Source organism: Anoplophora glabripennis, unplaced genomic scaffold (genome assembly GCF_000390285.2).
Source record: "Anoplophora glabripennis isolate ALB-LARVAE unplaced genomic scaffold, Agla_2.0 scaffold179, whole genome shotgun sequence".
NCBI lineage: Eukaryota > Metazoa > Arthropoda > Insecta > Coleoptera > Cerambycidae > Anoplophora > Anoplophora glabripennis.
Window position 1 is genome coordinate 660,065 of NW_019416483.1, and position 19,201 is coordinate 679,265.

At 35.3% G+C, this 19,201-nt stretch overlaps 1 protein-coding gene across 1 annotated transcript in view; it reads left to right on the forward strand.

Annotated features, from left to right (window-relative positions):
- Positions 1 to 19,201, forward strand: part of LOC108907722 — a 483,302-nt gene that overhangs the window by 324,146 nt on the left and 139,955 nt on the right. The window contains exon 7 of the mRNA XM_018711519.2: positions 6,928 to 7,028. Within this exon, the coding sequence (XP_018567035.1) occupies positions 6,928 to 7,028 (101 nt within the window). The remainder of the gene's footprint in view (positions 1 to 6,927; positions 7,029 to 19,201) is intronic.

Genomic DNA, 19,201 nt, shown 5'->3' on the forward strand with positions numbered 1-19,201 from the left:
GGGCTATTTGAAATCGCGTGTGTACACAAACAGACCAGGTGATTTGGAAGAACTTAAAAACCGTATTCGTTTTGAAATAAATCAAATCGACCCGGGAATGCTTGAACGAAGTGTAGACGGCGTTTACACACGCTTAGGACAATGCCAAATGGTACAGGGTGGGCAATTCGAACAATTTCGCTAGACTTACACAAACATTAGTGTAATTTTACTCGTTTGAAATGTAATTTTGTCAACTTTGTCCTTTTCGGAGCCATTAATAGTGTAAGTAGACAATTATCACTTATAAGAACTTAAGGTGCATTTTTCTAAAAAAAATTGTTATGTAAGACATCGAAATTTTCACACCGTTGTTTAGATAATTATCACTGTCATCAATTTCGAACGAAAAAAATATGCGTTGTCATTTAAAAAAAAATTATGTTATCGCTGCCGTAAGTGGATTATCGAAAAAAAATTTTTTCCACATAACAAGGTGCCTTGGATCAAATAAAAATCGACGGGTATCACCGTTTTTCGAAAAAAAATTGTTTAACGAAAATATGAATTTTATGCAGAACTTTTTTACCACGCTGTATACCGCAGATACCATCGATAATGTTATTTGGAGATTATAATCTCCTAAATATTAATTTTAGGTGTTAATTTTATTCACGCCATATAAAATTTTACATTTAGACCTTTCATGCACGAGCAGTTTTGTCAAATTATATGGGTACCCCCTCGATGAAAAGACGCATCGAATGCGGTAAAAATTCTTTGCGGTAAATCAGCCAGTGCGTGCGGGATATTAATATCTTACCTCATCAATTTTATACCACATTTTATTTTTTACTGAGTAGTAAAAATTGTTTATTTGAAACTTAATTCTATGTTATTGCCAAGAAGAATGAATTATTATTAACTATCATGATATTTGTAAGTGAAAAATACACGGAAAGAGAGGGGAACAGTCACAGAAGCAAATGTTTGAGAAAAACTAAATTTATAATTTAAATCGCTTATTACAAGTAATACTACAATGTTATGTTTTTGTAACTAATGGGTCTGTGATATATTTAAAACCAACACGTTACTTAAAATGAAGTTTTTTATTAAGAAGAATATGGAAAAATGCATTGTTAATAAACGAAATACAACACAAACGGGGAATGTTCATTAATGAGTAAGACACTTTCCTCTCTATGAATTATTATCGCTCTCGACAACGCTTTCTGCTTTTGGAGAAAGTAGTCTTGCGCGTCAGGACGACAAAATTTGCTTAATGTTGCAAATTACTATACCTTTTAGGGACCGGTGCATTGTGACTGAAAAACAAAACATTATTCGATTTTTTAGAAAAACGAAATGACATAACTAAATCAGGAAAGTTAGACAATAAATCAGAAAATTCTTTCTGATGAACCGATCGAGTTGCGGTTTTCAGCATTGTCTTCGGAAAAATATCAGGAAAAAAGTATATCTATTACACTTTGGTGCTGGATCGAAACTGTATTGCGGGTGCATAAAGTGCATCTTGGAGTGCATCAATTTTTGCGAATTTTCTAAAAATGGTAAAAATTGACTAAAAGTTGTAGAAATTTGTGTGCACGGGTTTTCGGGGTCGGAGATTCCGAATCTGACCCTGAAAAATATGCCCGACGGCCCTGGGGCCCCCCAGGGGGGCAAGGGGGGGGCCTTCTGTAAAACATCGAATAGCTGAGTAATTGCCTTCTAAATTTCCACTCGGGGGTTTTTGGGGTCGGGGATTTCGATTCTGACACTGAAAAGTATGCCCGACGCCCCTGGGGCCCCCAGGGGGGCAAGGGGGGGTCTTCTGTAAAACATCGAATAGCTGAGTAATTGCCTTCTAAATTTCCACTCGGGGGTTTTTGGGGTCGGGGATTTCGATTCTGACACTGAAAAGTATGCCCGACGCCCCTGGGGCCCCCAGGGGGGCAAGGGGGGCTTCTGTAAAACATCGAATAGCTGAGTAATTGCCTTCTAAATTTCCACTCGGGGTTTTTTGGGGCGGGAGATTTCGATTCTGACACTGAAAAGTATGCCCGACGCCCCTGGGGCCCCCAGGGGGGCAAGGGGGGCTTCTGTAAAACATCGAATAGCTGAGTAATTGCCTTCTAAATTTCCACTCGGGGTTTTTTGGGGTCGGGGATTCCGATTCTGACACTGAAAAGTATGCCCGACGCCCGTGGGGTGGGCTTTCTGGAAAACATCGAAAGGCACATCAGATTTTTGCAATAAAACTGCTCCACCTGCTTACCAACCATGATCTTGTAGGCTCATCTTTACATTGTAACACACGTAAATTTACAGAGATTAGACAAGAAGGGTAAGAAAAACTAACAGGAAATTAATGAGTCGAAAAGAATCCCCTTTATTCTGAGAACCAATTTTCTTTTTATTTGCAAGGCAATTAGTGAGACAACTACTATCATATGTTTATCTAACACTTTCACTATCAATCACAATTTTCATCATCAGTACTGTCATCACTGTCTCCATCACTATCATCTTTACATTTTCGACTATTTCAGGATTGGAACAGTTGGTTCTAAAACAATTTGTACATGCAATTGTGCATGTAATTCCATGCTTATGAAGGCAATTACTCAGCTATTCGATGTTTTACAGAAGGCCCCCCTTGCCCCCCTGGGGGACCCCAGGGCGGTCGGGCATATTTTTCAGGGTCAGATTCGGAATCTCCGACCCCGAAAACCCGTGCACACAAATTACTACAACTTTCAGTCAATTTTTACCATTTTTAAAAAATTCGGAAAAATTGGTGCACTCCAAGATGCAGTTTATGCACCCGCAATGCAGTTTCGATCCAGCACCAAAGTGTAATAGATAGACTTTTTTCCCGTAATTTTTCCGAAAACCGCAACTCGATCGGTTCATCAGAAAAAAATCTCCGTATTCTGGGTGATTTTGGTCTAACTTGCTTGGACTAAACCGTCATAAAATCTAGATAGAAATATAAATTTTCCAAGCAGAAATTGTAACCTTCTTAATTACAAATTTACTATTTGGTGCCAGAATTACTGATGCTTCATGTTCTTCCTGTGGGTTAGGAATACTTGTTTATATAATATTTTGATAGAAAAGCTTCTAATCAAATTCTGATAACTTCTATTAGGTACTTCAAAAAAGAATGTTTTATTAATGCAACAATATAAATACATCATACAAATGAGATGGAACGTCTGCTTTGACCTCTGCCCAAGAAAGAACGATATAAATATGTGCAACACCTTTTGAGGTCTTGGGGTCGCAACCCCTATTTTAATTTTTTATTTCGCAGAATCCGTTCGAAATTCTTCATCATGAACGTTTCATTTGTGGACATAGAAGTTATCAAAACGGTATGGGTCCTATGTTTCTTTTTCAGAATAAGACCCCTATAATTTTCACTAACCGCAATGTTAGCTGGGCTCATAGACCTTAGAGGCTATACTATAATTTTATTAACACAAAGATGTCTGAAAGTATCAAGTTTCCTGAAAATTCGTAAATGTTCTATAAATGTTGGATTTCGATATATTTTTACTTCGGTGACTAGAAACAAAAATAGTACCTTTTCTTCTTTCACTTCTTCCTCTATTAAAATTAGTATTATATATACTTTTTCAAATTATAGCAACTCATTTTGTCATCTTGGACACATCGACAGAATAAATAGAACTGATAGAACAGTGCACGATGCACAACGTAAGAATACGGCAGAATCAGTCACACTTGACTCAACGTGTGTTTTCAAGAAGGTGGTTTGTTAGAACTTCGTTCTACTTATCCTGTCAATGCGTCTGGTCTGGACTGATAAAATGAGTTCTTAGGATAAATTGAAAAACATTTCTGACTATCCAGGACGTTATTTGATATTATTAATTACATAGTATATTTCTCAACACTTGTTACATGTTGACGTCTTGTAAGTAAACTGATTTTCCGAAGTAGTCTAATATGTTAAACCACAACGTCCTAATTCGAATGCTCCAATTCTTCGGTTTATCAGATTTTCTGACAAATCTGTTTAAATCGTATTGAGATGATAGATGATACATCGAGTGCTGTGGCTCTGTGTCAAAATCGGTATTACTTAGTTAGTACATCGGATGTATCTCAGGGCTCCATTTTGGGACTACTATTATTCATAATTTATATTACTGCCAGAGTTCAAAATCTTGACCGTCACTATCTTATGTATTCTGACAATACCGATGATTGTGTAAAATTGCAACATTCTATAATCCGCTTTCAAGACTGGTGTGCTGTTAATAAATAATTTTTATCTGAATGCCAACAAGCATACTAACTATGATGTCATTTACCAGAACATTGACACCTATTTCGTACAACTATATCTAAAGCGAATGGCAATTCCCTTGAACGTTCTGATACAATGAAAGATCTATGACTTTTCTATTATTCAGGTATATATGGCACTTTTCAATGCTCTGTCAGATCTAATTGTAAGTTTGAGTATGCTAGCCTCGTGTGAATACAATATTTTCCAATTAAAGCCGCCATATTCTTGAAATACTGTTTTCCACAAAGACAAATAATTTCAAACATGTAATAACTGAATAATCTAAAGCTTTGTAACCTGAGGGGTTATTTAATTATCTGCCTTTAATTAATTGTCTATTTAATTCTCAAAAGAGTTACTACTTAATTCTCGAAAGGGAGTTTATAATTATCATTATACTTTAATAAATACGTGGGAACTTAGAAATGTTGTATCTTCAGAGAATTACTTCCAAGCACTAACCATTCATCGCTTACGTGGAATGTAATCCAGTAGCTGACTATACAGGGTGACACTGAAGTTGGAGAAACAAAAGGAAACACCAAAACTTCCAGGAAGGGTTTTATTAACAATAAACAAAACAAACAAACAAAATAACAACACAACGGCTCGATGATATTATTAATTAATTTATTTACACACGCGACAGCGTACCATTCAGGGAATGCGCGCTTCATAGCAAAATTTGGTAAAACCTTGTCTATTATTAAATTTAATTAATTAGCCCGAGACTCTAAAGTTAATTAGTCTGCTCAATGTGAAACCTAAGGAAGAACTGACTTTTTCTCCTAGATCTCCTAAATTCCACAATTCGCTTTGACCCGCCCATTTCTTGGGTCCAGAAGTTTCTGTTCTTGTCTTATTGGCGAGAACCTGAATATCGGGACGCTGGTATAACTAACTATATTAGGTTAATAATCACCTAATTGACTTGACTTACATTTATATCAATAATTATGTGACTTACTAGTAACCCTAGCCTTCCTCTAATGACTCCGCGTAGCAATTACGAGACGGTTAAGATAACAGCAAACGCATGTTTTACAAACGCTTTTTTAAAGTTATTATTTTATTTGAGTAAATTTAAATAGTAACAATGAATAAACAGAATAACGAGGATTTCATTTTTGTGCTTACTTTTGTTCTACACATTTTATTTTTCAAGATTTCTGTACCTAAAAACGCCAGAAATTTGACTATTTCTCGGCCAGGGATATGGCCACCTTAATCATTGAAGGTGTTCAAAAGTGTTTTTAAAAATTACTTTAATTTCGACAGGATGGGATTTATCCTCAAACAAATTAAATGTTTAAATTGATGTAAAAAGTTTATTTTTATAGCTGGTACAATTTTTTATATATGAATAGTTACATTTTCTCATAACAAACATATTTTTTTTTGGAAATTAAAAAAGATTAACTTTAAAAAAAAGTTATTGCAAATTTAGTGCTAATGTCTTACATTTTCCGACTCCGCGCGCACCAATTTTACCATATCTCTGGTTCTATTGGACAGATTGAGACGCACGACATCTAATATTAAAGCTTGAACTTTATTTTACAAGATAGGTAAGTTCCATTTATTAATTTAGTTATTTAACAATTAATGGCAGCTTAGAAAGTTGTGAACTTTCAACAAAAATGATGCTTTTATTTGTTTATAAGGCTTTTTTATTCAACTTCGATAAAAAGCCAAAAAAGTTACTGGATATGGTTCTTCGTATCCTAACAATCATTTCATACTTTATAGTTATTAGTTTTTCTGTATTGGTGGGCGTAAAGGCGCAAAATATTTGCACTAAATTTGCAATAATTTGGTTAAAGTTAATCTTTCTTTAATTTTCAAAAAGATATATGTTATGAGAAAACGTAACTATTAACGCATACAAATTGTACTAGCTATAAAAATAAACTTTTCACAGCCATTTAAATATTTAATTTGTTAATAACAATAATTAAACTGACCACTTTCAGGCTTTGCGACCATGTTTTTTGAGGTAAAAATAATTAAGAATAAGTTGTTTACAGCCGTGGCACCCTGATTGGCCACGGAACCCTATTCGGCTCCTAGACTAGTACCTTTAGGATAGAAAAACAATGTGGAGTGTCGAGTCATCGCATGGGTTTAAATCCCATAGCTGTTGCACCTGTCTCTCACCTCCATGTGACTCTGAAACATCGACACCTTTACTTTACCGTGTATGTATATCGCAGGTGGAGCTACAATTCCTTATTTTATATTTATGGCTTTCTCAGTGTGAAAAAAGCTCTACACGCATTAAGGAATATAAACCCTTAATATTTTTCAATCCCCAGAATACTATTAATCATAAGGTATCACCAACGTAGAGAAATAGCGTCGTTTCTGTATCGATTGGTCTCGAAATCATAAACGTTTTATGACCTAAGCTTTGGTCCTGTGATGAAATAAAAGACGATGTCCTACCTAACCACACGTTTCAGGTGCAATTTTATTGTTCTATTTTCCGTTTCATATTTTATTCAATAACGTCCATTCCTGTAAAGAATTGTGTTATTTAGATATGGCTTTAATTTGTTTTAACTTTAATTGTAACAAAGGAAAAGACGCTTGTCGTCTAAAATGTATCTTCTTTGTTTCAGAAATCAAGTAGCGAGTGTTTTAGTGTAAATTTCGAAGTCGGGGACGAAAGCACTTGGGATAATGAATTATTTTTTCATGCTCAACGAGGAATTACTTTGCAGTAAGTATTTTGATTTAATTTCTTAAATAGAATATTTATTCTCCCGATTAAATTAATTAAGGGGCTTGATGTTGATCGCCGGCTGCATAAATTCTATTCCACTTAAGGAAAAAAACGGTAAATGACTTTAAAACGATTAAGAGATGCAAGAAAAACGCGATTTAACAGTAGTTAATAATAGGATTCTCTAATTGTAGCTTCTTTCACTCGATTAAATCGAGCCATTGATTTCCTAAATTAAAATTAGCAACATAGTAAATAAATTTAAATATCAAATAACTTCCAACATACTGAGAGATTATAACCAGACATGTTTTAATGTTATTTTTCTGTATGTCTAGTATTCATAAAATGTTGAGTATTCTAGTAAAGAACACCTAAGTAATGTAAAATAAAAAAAATATAACAGCAGGTCAATGTTAATTTTTCGGTTTATTCTCTTACTTTATTTAGTAATGCCCAACTTTTATTTTTTGTGAGTGAATATATTTTTTCTTCTTTTTGTTTTCAAGGCACTGAAATTGTTCCGTTTTAAATGTGACTATGTACAAAATAATAAATTTTTGACAACATTAAGTTGGTGGAATTAAAATCGAACTGAGCTGTTTTAAATTTTTTGGGTTATTTTTCTAAAACAAAAATTTATTATATGTATTTTTTTCAACAGAAGTACCCATAGAAAATGTATCGCTATATACCGTGTCCCATTTTAATCGATCACCCCGAATAATTTTGCGGGAAAAATTGAAAAATTTCCAGAACAAAATAATAACCTTGGTTTTGACCCAGAGGTCAAACTTAGGGGTCATTTAGAGATCAACTTCGGAATTTCATATGGACACTCCTTTGTTTTACCCAGAAATAGATTGACCTCTAGAGACCCTCTGAAAATTAAATTAGCTGAATCCGACTGAAATATTTATATTTTATGGCAAAAGGTTTGAGGGTTACTTTCGCTGTACTGCAAGAATAAAACGCTCTCTCAACGGTAATAATAAAGTATTTTATTGAAAACTATGCTTGTGGAAAAAGACGTGTTGTCGGTTCGAATGTTTGGTGGAGTCGGTCGTAGGTATATTAGTCCGCATCCGGTCGCCGGCGCCAGTAGACCCTTCTTGGAACGCTGGTTCGTCCGGAGGCGTCCACTCTTGACGTAATGCTTAAAAATGGGTCACTTGCGAATATGTGTACCCACAAACCCCCCTGCCAGTATGGATACCATCAGGGAAGTTGCAGCCGGTCAGGGAAACGGACCCTTCTACCGGACCTAGTGGTAATTGCCTTGGGTGTGGTTGGCACTGATAATGGGGCAGAAGTTGATGGAAGGCTATAGTCCTCGTCACTGATAGCTGTCGTATCAATCAAACAATACGCAGGTTTGATCTGTCTATGGACACTTTAACTTCGTGACCACGCACTAGCACCTTGAATGTTTTGTCGTCGCGTTTGATCACTGTAAACGGACCATCATATGGGTTTTGTAGCTGACTTTTAACGCCGTCCGCATGCACAAAAACATGTGTCGCTGTTGTCAAGTCTTTAAAAACGAATGGCGTCTTCTCGCCATGACGTTTAACTGCGGCTGGACGTAATCTTTCCATATGACGTTTGAGATCCTTAACAAAATTCGCTTCGGTGCTAAGCTCTTTGTCTGTGATGCGTGAATGAAGAAATTCTCCGGGTAGGCGTAGATGTTTTCCGTACACCATCTCGGCCGCGGTAGCTTGAATGTCTTCTTTCCAAGCTGCACATATTCCCATCGATCGTCTTGGTGGCATTTTATCGCTGCTTTTAATTGGCGGTGAAAACGCTCTACCATGCCATTTGCTGCTGGGTGATATGCGGTGGTTCGGAGATGAGTCGTACCTAGTAAACTATTCAGGCGTCTGAATAGATGCGATTCGAACTGTCGACCCTGATCCGCCGTTATTCGTAGGGGTGATCCAAATCTGCATATCCAATTAGCATATAAAGCGCTAGCTACAGTTTCTGCCTCTTGGTTCTCTAGCGGGATTGCTTCTGGCCACCTGGTGAAGCGGTCTATACAGGTTAAGCAGTAGCGGTAGCCCTCGGATGGCGCCATCACAACGATATCCACGTGGATATGTTCAAATCTCGTTTACGAAGGTTGGAATGAACCTGTCGGAGAAGTCACGTGTCTCGTCACTTTTGCGCGTTGACATTCGACGCAGCAACGTGCCCAACGTCTGCTATCACGCTTTATTGACGGCCAGACGAAATGTTGCGTAAGGATCTTGACTGTGTCGTTAATACGGGGGTGCGAAAGATGATGTACCGAGTCGAACACTACCTTACGAAATGGCTTGGTGATAAACGGCCAGGCCACGTCCGTAGATACGTCACAAAATACAGTCGCGTTCGGGTCGGGTATTTTGATACGATTTAGTGTAAGGCCGTGTTGTCCGTCGACATACTCCTTGATTTCGTCGTCATTTTGTTGCGATGCTGCGAGTGTCTCATAGTCTAAAGACGCGCATATCTCGTTTACCCTGGACAAAGCATCCGCTACAATGTTTTCGCGACCAGCCATGTGACGAATGTCTGTCGTAAACTGGCCAATGAAGTCTAGATAGCGGAATTGTCGCGGTGTACACTGATTTGACATTTTCGCGAAGGCAAACGTAAGAGGCTTATGGTCGGTGTAAATCGCGAATGTTCTTGCCTCGACCATATGCCGGAAGTATTTGACTGCTTCGTAAATCGCAAGAAGTTCGCGGTCGTAAGCAGTGTATTTGCACTGAGCTGGGTTAAGTTTTTTCGAAGTAGTTTCCTTGTTTGAGGCTGCGTTGCACGAAATAAAAACCACTCTAACTGCACAAAATCGCGTACTCTCACTGAAAAGATCACGTCGGGTGAAAAATCATGTCGGTTGAAAAATCACGTCGGGTGAAAAATCACGTTGGGGTCACCACTTGTGGGTTGCTTTCGCTGTACAGCAAGAATAAAACACTCTCTCAACAGTATTAATAAAGTATTTTATTGAAAACTAAGCTTGCGGAAGAAGACGTGTTGTCGGTTCGAATGTTTAGTGGAGAGTTCTTGTGTGTGGAATCGGTCGTAGGTATACGAGTCCGCATCTGGTCGCCGGCGCCAGTAGACGCTTCTTGGAACGCTGGTTCGTCCGGCGGTGTCCTGCTGGCGCTCTTGACGTAATGCCTAAAAATTTGTCACTTGCGAACATGTGTACCCACAGGTTGATTAATTTTTGTGACAAATTCCATTCAAACTACCGTGGTCATGATTCATGGTCTAATTGTAATTTTAACCTTGCGCCCTGGAGTCAAATTTAGAGATCATTTAAGCTGATTTGACCTTCGGAGGGCCTCTAAGGGTCAATCTGACCTAAGATAAAATGTACATATCTCTGAACGTAGAATTTTCTGCTCTTTCCATTTCTGGATAGAACAAATGAGGTTTCCATTTAAAATTTCGAAGTTGACCTCCAAATGACCCCTAAGTTTGACCTCTGGATCAAAATCAAGGTCATTATCGTATGCTCCCCTTAAAACCTTACGACTTTTGTTCAAGTTTTTTAGTTGGAGGTTATCTTGGTTATTCGGGGTGATCGGTTAAAATGGGACACGGTGTATAAAAGTTTTGATTTTTAAAATTTGTCCAAAATTTAAACAAGAATCGAATATTTAGAGAAACCTTTTAATTGCTAATATATCCCATTATGTTGGTACAATGGTATTTACAATGACTTTTTTATATCAGAATATGCACTGATCCCCCACACCACAGAAAAATATAGACATGAATAAATTACATTTTGTAGGTTAATTATATCTTTAATAATATATCAAAACAAGAAAAAATACAATGCTATGGCAATTTTTCGATTTATTTTGAAATATTCTGAGGTACGAAAGCACAAATACCTAGTTACATATGTTTATTAAAAGTAATATAAATTTTTATTTCTTATTATAGATACAGTGATGTAAATTTTTATTATAAATGTGTCTACCTCTAATGACGTGCTCAAAAATGTACCTACCATAGAAACAAATTTATTAGTTTCTTGGTCATCAAGTCTTTATCGCACACCATTGGTATAAGAAAATAGATATAACTACTACCAATTCGTCAATTTCCCTCATTTCTAAGGATCCAATCACAAAAAAACATTTTACATAATGTCGGTTTTGCCACACTGATCATGTTATCTTGTTGTTGGGTCGCTGAGGTGTGCAGTTAACTTTGACAATGTATTTCTACAGTTATATTTCTAATTCAACTCTTATTTTTACACTTATTAGAAATAACGGAGAATCAAAGTTTAGGTTATTCCAGTTTCAGAAAAGAACCAAACTCATTTCGCGTGTGCGATTGAAAAATGATTTCAGGTTTGGTAAACAACTTGTTTACTAATAATCTGTGTCATATGTACAGTGTGGAAGAAAAGTGTAAAGAATAAACTCATCACTTTGCTCTATGATCATAGGCACAGAAAGCCACCGTTTATGAGATACAGGGCATTGAAATGAACAAAAATAAAAAAAATAATATCTGGAAAACCGCTCCATCAAGTTTATCCAAATTTGGTACACATTTTTTTCCAGATATTTGTCCTATTTCTGTTGCACACCGTTCAAATTTAAAAACCAGTGGCGGAGAAACAAGGATATCGTTTCCTTATTTAAGGTAAAATTTCTGAATTAACTGATAATATGAATACATTTTATAACGGTCTGAAACATTCCGGATGAAAAAACATTGTTTTATTTTTGTTGAAAAGTGAATGGTTTATGAGTTATGGATAGTATATCCAGTAAACAAAGCGTTAAAATAAAGAAAAATAAAACGAATTTGGTGGTCCAGATTTTAATAGACAAACTTCGGGAAAGTACTAAACAACAAAAATTAACATCACTGCTCTATGATACAGGGCGTTGAAATTACAAAAAATAAAACATTTTTTTTAAATACCTGGAAAACCGCTTCATTAAATTTATCCAAATTTGGTAAACATTTTTTTTTCAAATATTTCTCATATTTCGTCAGCACATTTTGGCCAGGTAGTTCGTGAATGGCTGACAAGCCACTACCAAAACAGATGGATTGCTTGGAATGGCCCCATACCTTGACCATCTAGATCACCTGATCTAAATATTTTATATTATTTTATTTCGGGTAAACTAAAAAATGACGTTTATGATGTTCCTATAGCAAAGAGAGACCAACTAGTGAGTGCAATGGTTGAATGAGTCCTGCACTAATTTGAAGCAAAATCCAGTTTTAATCAGAGCTGCTGTAACCAAAAGATGCCAAAAATGCATTGAAGTTGGAGGTGGATACTTCGAGCAATTGATTTAATTTATTTGTTTTTCATTTTACTTATTGTTCGTGTTACTTGAAAGTTGAGCTCGACATATTTTGATATGACAGTGAAAAATGTGTGCCAAATTTGGATAAATTTGATGAAACAGTTTTCCAGTTATTTAAAAAAATTGTTTAATTTTTGTTCATTTCAACGCCCTGTATCTCATAAGCTGTGGCTTTCTGCTCCTATGTTCATAGAGCAAAGTGATGTTAATTTTTGTTCTTTAATACTTTCTAGAAGTTTGTCTATTAAAATTTTGACCACCATGTATTTAATCAATTTATTAATTGTATTAAATTATTTAAAAAATAAAAAACTTTGTATTGTGATTAATCCAATAAATTAATTGTATCGATATTAATCTAAACCAACCTATTTTAGAGGCAAATGGAGTTTTCCAACTATTTTCATAAATCATTAATTTTCCGGACATAGAAAATAAAAATTATTAAAATGCAAAATTGATGTGTTCTAGAAAATGTTACGAAACTTTCGAGAATAATTAATTTGTGTCATTTCCACACTGTATAACAAATCCACAATCCTTTGAATGTTGTTCCACCGGTCAGTTTATGGTTTATGAAATGGTTTGCTTCTTTTTTGAGGACATACCTGCACGAAGAGAAACAAACAAAAGAAGAATATATTCAGGTGATACATGACCTTAAAAATAAAATACATTTTATAATGCAGGTATTGTATTCACAAACACTAGAGCATATGATTAGAGTGCACTTAAAAAGATTAACAGAGGATAAAATGTAATTACATGGACATTCTCAAGTGTTAAATATGTGAATAGAAGGGGTTGCTCCCTGTCATATGGTAACTAATCGGTTTAGGAAGTCGTATACTGGTATAACGACGTACAACATTCGTTGACGGTAAAAGCTATTTCCTCCTTACGACAGACATGCAATTTGCGCTTAATATTTTCGTGAATTCAGAATAAAAAATCGAGTGTTAAGTGTTAAGTGTCTGAGAGTGCTTCCTATTTATCCATACTGACGAGTGTCCAAGCCATTTTCGTCAAAAATGCTGTAAAGTTATAACTTTAACGTTTATTGGAGCTCAAAATTATCTCCTACGTAATTTCCAGGGTTGTTGCCACGTTATCGTTTCAGACTCGTTGACGTTTCGCGAGACATATTGCTCTCTTCCTCAGAAAAAAATTTAAAACGAAGTTAATTGTTCTGTATATTTGCTGTGTGTATTGGTGTACCGGTCCTGGGTTTGAAGACACTGACTTGTGGCATTCCGGTTCATGAGTTCCAGGTAGTTCTATTGAGATTATTTTAACTTTGCTGGATTCGTATGTGCAACCATGGCCATAATATTTTCTCTCACACATTTTGGTATTACTTTTGGTTTTATATGCTCCTCAACTGCTGATTTATCACCATTGTTATTTCTCAGGTAACACATGCCATCCTTTGTGTCCAATATACAGAGTGTCCGGAAATTATGTGTCAATACTTCAGGAGGTGATTCCTCACAAAAATTAGGGTCACAAAATCCTATAACAGTTTTTCGAAAACTCAATATTAACGGAGATACAGCGTGTCATAAAAAATTTAGTTTTTTTTTTTAGTTTTTGTTAGATAAGTTTTTTATTTGTGATTTGATTTTTTCCAAGTCTTTCCAATGTATTACTAGTACCCTTGTAGATTTATGTTCCAAATATGATGCAAATACTCCAGTGCCAAACGGCCTAACCTGACCTTAATCTTCGATCTCTGGCCCACAACTTTTTTGTTTTCACCGCTTTATAAATTTGAACANTCGGAAAAAATTTTAAAACGAAATTAATTGCTCTGTATATTTTCTGTGTGTCGGTGTATCGGTCCTGGGTTTGAAGACACTGACTTGTGGCATTCCGGTTCATGAGTCGTTTTCAAGTTCCAGGTAGTTCTATTGAGATTATTTTAACTCTGCTGGATTCGTATGTGCAACCATGGCCATAATCTTTTCTCTCACACATTTTGGTATTACTTTTGGTTTTATATGCTCCTCAACTGCTGATTTATCACCATTGTTATTCCTCAGGTAACACATGCCATCCTTTGTGTCCAATACAAAGGGTGTCCGGAAATTATGCGTCAAGTCTTCAGGAAGGTGATTCCTCACAAAAATTAGGGTAACAAAATCCTATAACAATTTTTCGAAAACTCAATATTAACGGAGATACAGGGTGTCAAAATTTTTTTTTGGTTTTCTTAGATAACTTTTTTATTTGTGATTTGATTTTTTCCAAGAATGTATTTTTCCTATGTATTACTAGTACCCTTGTAGATTTATGTTCCAAATATGATGCAAATATTCCAGTGCCAAACGGCCTAACCTGACCTTAATCTTCGATCTATGGCCCACAACTTTTTTGTTTTCACCGCTTTATAAATTTGAACAGCATCATGTTAAAGAGTATCAAAAATTATTTAAAAAAATATCACCTGTTGCGATCCAATAAAATTCCGTTTCTGAGAAAAACGACTTCAAACATTTTTATGTGTTAACGCTGTTTTAAACTGATATTCACAGTTTCAATTCATCAATACAAAATTTATTCACTAACTACATTATTAAGTAACATTTTTATTTAGTCTATGCTCTTATAATAAGTTCTCGAAATGTTGTCCTTCCATTTCGATACACAAATTCATTCTTCTCAGAAAGTTGCGACGAACCCTGAAGAATATGCCTTCTTTTGCTCTTATTATTGCAAAACTGTCAATAATTCGTTGCCACAGCTCTTCCACGTTATTCACAGGCCGTCTGTATATCAGTGACAACATAGCCCCAAAGGAAAAAGTCGATCGGGTTCAAGTCGGGCGATCTGGCAGCCCACTTAACCACCACGCCCTATCCACCTCTCAGGGAAAATTTCATTGAGGTGCTCTCTCACCGTAAAACTGGAATGAGGCAGTGCACCGTCATGCAGTAGCCACATTGCACGTCCCAATCCAGCTTCATCCATGAAAAGAATTGAATTGATGAAATTTCTGTTGCCATCATGGAGACTTACAGTTATCCTACAAAAATTCAGTCGTGCAATCGGATCTCTAGGGAGTAGGGATTGGACCTTTTGATAGTGGAATGGATGCAGGAATTGTTCCTGCAACATTTCATGGACTGAGCTTTTGGGAATACTTTCCTGCGATGCAATTAACCTGACGCTTTATCAGGATTATTATCAACCACATCCAAAACTTCAGCCCGAGGAGTTCGAGTTCGTCGTGGGCGACCGACATCAAACCGCCTCGTCTTAAAAGAGCCAAACTCACCTAATCTCTGATGGACAGTACTGAACAACTGCGGTCGTGGAATTTTTTTGACATCCTGTATCTCCATTAATATTGAGTTTTCGAAAAATTGTTATAGGACTTGTGACCCTAATTTTTAGTGAGGAATCAACTCCTGAAGTCTTGACGCATAATTTCCGGACATCCTGTATACTTTAGTGCAAGTACCGAAATGCTGCTCTCTTGCAACTCTTCTAGGGAAATTCTGATCCTATCTTTCTTGAGATGCTCTGTAAATTATGTCATATTTTGTCTGTATACTTTTGTATGTAGGATAAATTATTCCAATAATTCCTCGTTTGCCATATTCTTAACTATCCTACTTACTGGATATTTAAAGTAATTTCCTTTGAGAACTCACCGCAGATGATGGAGTTCCTAGTCTCAAGTACTTCGACTCACATACGGCCCATGCTCTAGATGTTAATGACCTCTTGTTTCCGGAGCGGATTATGAAGACTCTCAACGTTCAAGTATCTATACATATTATGGTTTCATTCGAGTTTCTTCTGAAGAAGAGAGCGGTATGTCTCTGGAAACAAAATTATTCATCCACGGACGAATGATTGATCTGACTGAAGTTTATAAGGTTGTTATATGTTTAGTTATTTCTTCTCAAATATTACTACTTCGTACGTAAAGTAAATTAATATAACTGAACATTCTACTATTTTGAGTAGACGAGTAAAAAGATAAATAGGACGTCATTTCTGAAGGTGCCAAAGAAACAATTTGATGTCTTTATTTATATCCAATATTTTCGTTATGTCTGTAGTTACTAACAAAATCTACTTTGCCGATATGATCAGTCACACAAATTTGTCAGTAAATTGGATTCAATGAGCTCTTTCTCAATAGGAATAATTGCAACCTGTCGTAAACAAAAAAAGGTACTTCCAAAAACATGGCAGCCTGATTTCGATTAGTATTGATTTGATATCTAAATACAATTTAGGTGAAAAAAGTTTTTACGAAGCAATTTAATTTTGTTGAAAATGCATAAATTACATTTTAAGTGCAGTAATTTAGATACGTAATACATTGAGTATAGATATAGAATAGAACTTCCTAATGAATTGTTTTAAAGACAATTGCCATCAAGCAAAAGACTGAAAAGTTTCCTTTTACATGTCTGTAAATCACTTTGATATAAAGTACTAAATAATATGAGATTATAGGTTCGAAGTAAAACTTTGATATGATAAATATCGTTTTAACTTGAAATTCATAAACTTTGTACTGCAACCAGAAAATATTTAATAGACATCATACTGGGTGGTCCATTTTGAGAAAGCCTTATATTTCGAAAACGGTGCATTATATGAAAAAATGTGTTACATAGAAGTTATTTAGTACCGAGGGGTAAATAAAATGGCGTTGCATTTTTTTTACCTTGACCATGTTTTCAAGGTCATAGCGAGGTTAACTTTGGATTTTCAAATGGAAAGTTATACTTTTTTCATCATTTTGAACATTTATTGGGAACTTAATTTTTTTGTATAAAACCTGGTGCCTATTTGCTCAAATACATCAATTGATTTGTTAGTTGATATTTTCATTTATTATAATGATGTAAATAAAGTTAAAAAAATATTTCGTATAAAAGTTACTAGTTTTTTACTCCTTATTATAATATAATCCTATAAGTTTAGAGAAAAAAGTATAGCTTCCCATTTGAAATTCCAAAGTTAACATCGCTATGACCTTGAAAACATGGCCAAGGTGAACACCCTGCAACGCTGTTTTATTTGTCCCCCTCCCCCCGACACTGATTAACTTTTTAATGGAATTCGCTGTTTTCGAAATATACAGCTTTCCCAAGTTAAAAGGACCACCCAGTATACTTCAGTTCGTGTTATATACAGTAAGTTAATTGCATAGAACGTATTGGAGAATTGAAAAATTGTATCAAAATAAAAATTCCGCCAATGGCGTAGAAGTGAGGAATGGGAAACTGACCCTTTACCCCTGTCGTACGCCTCTGGTAGTAACCATTAACGATTTTGTAGCATTTTTTCATATGTTCTAAAGTATCTAATATTTACGAGAAGTATGATAGGGAAATATCAAACAGGGTTAAAGTAATGCGGAAAAATCATTTAAAATTTTTTAAATAAAACATCCTGTAACTCCGTAAGGAGCCATATTTTATCTAAGCGTTATGTGTCAATTCTTCATATTTGCAGCCTAGGATTATCCATTTATCGTATGTGCAATTGTTAATGAATCACCCTGTATACTATTATGATTTTTACATAAAATGCTATAATTAATTTATTTTTTGAGTACTCGCACATATGCAAAATACGCGAGGTGTTTCATTGACCTATTCTGAGAAGAAAAGTCCGTATGTTTTTAAATGGCTTAGTTGCAAGATATAAGGTGTTATAGTTTATAAAAATGTTATAAGTTATTAGTTAAATATCTCTGAAGATGATAAATAGTAGTAAATGACGTTGGCGTAGATGATGAATCTTAGGCTAGTCATTTAACCAAGTAAAAATGAAATTCTCTGAATTTGTATAAATTTGCATCAACCAACGGAAGAGTTAGAGTGAGACACTGCCATTAGTATCCCCTGATGTTTTATTGTCAATGAGTACTTTGGATATTTTATCGAGGCATTTTACTTCTATTCTAAAAAAGAGAAGTCTTTTCCATTTTGTTCGGAAAACAAGCCATTTTCGAGTTACTATTTTTTAAATACATTTATAAATTAGCTTGTACATATTGGAATATTGGAATAAATCGATAGTAACCCTAAAATTACATGCTTCATAAATATAATATAATAGTTTTCAAGAACTTCTTATCAATCGGAATCTAAACCATTTAGGGCATAAGTTCATATGGACCTGTTTTTCGTAAAATGATTCCAAAAATCACTTCCTAAAACATTCTTACATACTTAAATTACATCTCATGTAGGTTATTTTTTATTCTTAAAATATTGAACAAAATAACTCAGCTTTGGCATGTATACCTAAATAGATACAGTATTCATAAACGATTACAACCACGTGATCAGCAATTATGTTTGGAATAGTAGTTTTATTTCTTTCACTTTGGCAATTAAATTTCGTTCTGTTCCACTGGCTGGTGATTGGTGTAATTTTTCAAGAGATTTTATTCAACCAATCAGCGATCGCATTATCTCGAAGGCAGACGTAACGCTTTGTCACTATTCATGGTAAACGAATCATTAATATTGATGACGCCATGATTTAGGGATTTTTAGTTGACAGTACCAGCCGTGCAGTGTTGGTTGCCTACGCTCGGTGATCAGGTGGCTTGTAAGCATTTATGAAGGCTCTGTAGATATTTAGTGTTTGGTTAATGAAAATTCGAAATCAGAGTAAGTTATAACAGAAAGAAAAACATAACATAACAACTGATAATAAATATACTTTTCATTTGAAATCCCATACATTCTTTGTAATCCTGTTTATAAACAGATGTCAGAGGATATTCTTCATGAACAGAATAATGCCAGTTTTCTACAGGCTGAGTTGATTTGTCTGAAGTTC